The following is a 3,566-nucleotide window of genomic DNA, read 5'->3' as shown; positions in this document are numbered from 1 at the left end:
ACTTTAGACTAGGATGATACTTATGATGATGGGACACTTGCATTTGAGGATAAAACTATTAGTGAGGGGACTCTTAGCATGTTTTTGTGTTTATTGGTTTGATTCATATGTTTGGCATACTTAAGTCTCTCACTTGTTGGTCATCACCTTATTTGCATCGATAGTTGGACTCTTATGTCTTTTGAAAATCTAGAACTTTGTGGGTGTATTCACTGGAAACCCTCACGAGACGACACTCCTCCACTAGGGGTAACCTAGGGGTTTAACGGCTTGTTGCATACGCTAAATGCAACCGGGATTCCTCCGAAAGTGAGTTAGGATTTTACTTTATTGTTTTGTTTATTTGCTCGAGGACTAGCAAATTTTAAGTTTGGGGATGTTGATGTGGTGTGAATTCACCACATTTATGTCACTTAATTTAAATGAGTTAGTCTATTTTATACGTTTATGGGTCAAGAAATTATCCATTCCTTCAAGAAAATGAAAGGTTCCACGGGCTACTTCGGATTAAAACTAGATATGTCTAAAGCCTTCGACAGGATTGAGTGGAATTTCCTCACGGACATTATTCGGAAACTAGGGTATGGTGAACACTGGATAAATATGATAAATTCTTGTATTTCCACCTCCTCGATGTCAGTTCTGATAAATGGTCGTCCGGGAAAGACTTTCCATCCTACGAGAGGCATTAGGCAAGGCGATCCTTTGTCCCCTTTCCTTTTCACTTTGGCTATGGAAGGATTGAGCCGCAATCTAATGGCTAATAACAATCAAAATAGATTCACGGGTTTTCCTACTAACCATGCGGAATTTGAGATTTCGCACCTTCTTTTTGCAGATGACTGTATTATCTTTGGTAGGAACACGATGGATAACATTCACAACCTCAAGCATATTCTTCAAGAATTCTGCAATCAATCCGGACAGATGATAAATTATGCGAAATCCAACATCTTCTATTCTAAGAATTCGCACCCCAAATTCAAACGCATGATCATGAGAGCTCTTAAAGTCAAATATGCCTCTACTTCGGAGAAATATCTTGGAGCTCAACTTTTCATTGGCGGGAATAAAACTAAAGTTTTTAAAGATATCCTGGAGCAGATCAAGGAAAAACTAGGTAAATGGAACAACTCTTTCTTATCACAAGCAGGTCGTACGGTGTTCATCTCGGCCATAGCGGCGGCTGTACCCCGATATCAGATGCAGTGTTTTGCCATTCCTAAAGGAATTTGCAAAAGCATCAAGGCCGCTCAGCGGAACTTCTGGTGGGGTAAGTCTAAAGGCATTTGCACTAAAGCGTGGTCTGATATTTGCAAGCCTAAAAACCAAGGAGGGTTGGGCCTTCACATGCCTGATATTGATAATACGGCTCTTCTATCCAAGATGGCTTGGAGAATCAATACAGAACCGAATGCGATTTGGGTTAAAATGCTTAAAGCTAAATACTTTCCTCATACCTCTACTCCGGGCCCAGCCAAAGCACAACATTCATGGATATGGAAAAATATCCGGAAAAATTATAATCACATTGAAGAATTAACAACATGGGAAGTGCAATCTGGAAATGATATCAACATATGGAATGACAGTTGGATCCCTGGGATCAGTAGTACTATTACTAACTACAATCAATCAGAACTTACGAAAGATTCACAGCTCATCACAAATAACACCTGGAATGCTGATATTCTCAGAGATAACTTTGACGCAAATACTCAGAACCTGATTAATGCTATCCCGATCAACAGTGAAGGGAGAGATCAACGTAGATGGAAACTTACAAATTCGGGTAAATTCACAGTTTCTTCTATGTACCACTTTCTTAGCTCCAACCAGACGAACAATGATACTTCTAATCATAACTGGAATTATATCTGGTCTATTAATGCTATCCCGCGTATAAAGTTGTTCTTATGGAAAATCTGCACTAAAGCACTACCAGTCAGAGAAAGAATAGGGAAATACATTGATAATAACAACTCCTGCCCGAATTGTAGTACTACAGAATCGATTGAACACGCACTACTGCATTGTGCTTTAGCCAAGAATATTTGGTTTCATTACAATATCATTTCAGAGAACATCTCTTCTGTTGCAGAATGGATCTTCTCTTGGGAAGCCAATGAAAAATACTGTTACACCATCGATAACATACATTTAGCGATTATTTTATGGATTCTATGGAAGGTTAGATGCGATCACTGCTTTCAATATGAGATCAATGATATCAAAACGGTTATCAGAATGATAGAAAATTACCCGAAACTTTTGCAAAAACAAGAGAATAATAAAAACAAAACAAAATTCACATGGCAGCCGCCGCCACAAAATTTCATAAAGATTAACGTTGATGCATCCTTCATTGACCTATCTTCCAATGTAGGAATTAGCTTGATTGTTCATAATGCAGAATCTAAATTCATAGCAGCGCAAGTAAAATCCACTAGAGCCAGAAACAGCGAGGAAGGAGAGGCAATGACAATCTTACAGGGTATTAAATGGGCAAAAGAAAACAACCGCAAGAATATCATAATTGAAAGCGATAACATCAACATCATCAAGCATCTGCATAACAATAACCACTCGATTCAATGGCAGTCCCTGATGCACACTAGGAAAATTCGAGACAATTTTCCTGCATTCGAAGAGGTGAAATTCAAGTACACCAAGAGAGAATGCAACTCCAGTGCAAACAAATTAGCGAAATGGGCGAGAAAGGAAAAAGTTTCAAAGTCATGGAGAAATGTTCCTTTTATGTTAGTCAATAAATATTGTAATAACTTGGTAGTTTAATAAATGTAGCATCTTTTCAACAAAAAAAAAAAAGGTACCATATGAGGATCAAAGGAGGAAACAATAAAGGAGAGGATGTGATGGAGAGTTGGAAAACAATTTAGAGAGCCAAGACATTTTGATTGTTGGGTCACATGGAGAGAGGTCATGAGGTAAATGAGATAAGATGGGCCATGTTAGATTACTTGGGCCAAAAAAGGAATGCAAAATCGTGAAGGCACCCTCAAGGAGTTATGGAACTTAAAGCCCAAGGGTAATTTTGTCATTGGGCTATTTTTTTGGAGAAAAAAGGGGAAAACCCTCATTTTTTGATTATCTTCTCAAGGGCTGAATACGGGAGAGAGGAAGGAGGCGGTTTTGAAAGGAGGAAAAATTGGTGGGAAATCAGGAAGGAGGGAGGTGGTATTGGTGAGTATTCATTATTGGTAGTGGTTTGGTTATGGTGGGATTTTGAATAGGTAGTTTTAGTGGGATTCAAATAGGCGGTTTGTGCTAATGAGAAAGGTGGTTTGGATGGGTTTTAATAAGTAGTTTTAGAGAATTAAGGGGCAGTTTCAAAGTATTTGTGGCTGGATTTGAAAAGGAGTAAACATTAGCTTGTTGGAAGGAGATTGGGGTCCGTTTGGAAAGTGTTCTTGGCTGGAAATTTCTTCTTCTTGGAGGAACTGTTTGGCTGCACAGTGGAACCCAAATCTCAGCTGAAAAAACCCATTTTCTACTACTTTCTCTCTTGTTCTTTCATTTCTCTACTTATTTTTCATCTTGTCAAG

General features: G+C 38.6%; 1 protein-coding gene across 1 annotated transcript; it reads left to right on the top strand.

Annotated features, from left to right (window-relative positions):
* Positions 1-756: 756 nt before the first annotated feature.
* LOC147537893 (uncharacterized) lies at positions 757-2,796 on the top strand. Its single transcript, XM_086642876.1, has 2 exons — positions 757-1,120; positions 1,229-2,796. The coding sequence occupies exons 1-2, from the start codon at positions 757-759 to the stop codon at positions 2,794-2,796; spliced, it is 1,932 nt and encodes a 643-aa protein (XP_086499002.1).
* Positions 2,797-3,566: the final 770 nt, after the last annotated feature.

This window comes from Eschscholzia californica, unplaced genomic scaffold (genome assembly GCF_041429995.1).
Source record: "Eschscholzia californica isolate CP2 unplaced genomic scaffold, dmEscCali1.0.p SCAF_5, whole genome shotgun sequence".
Taxonomy (NCBI): Eukaryota; Viridiplantae; Streptophyta; class Magnoliopsida; order Ranunculales; family Papaveraceae; genus Eschscholzia; species Eschscholzia californica.
This window is presented reverse-complemented; position numbering and strand designations above follow the sequence as displayed.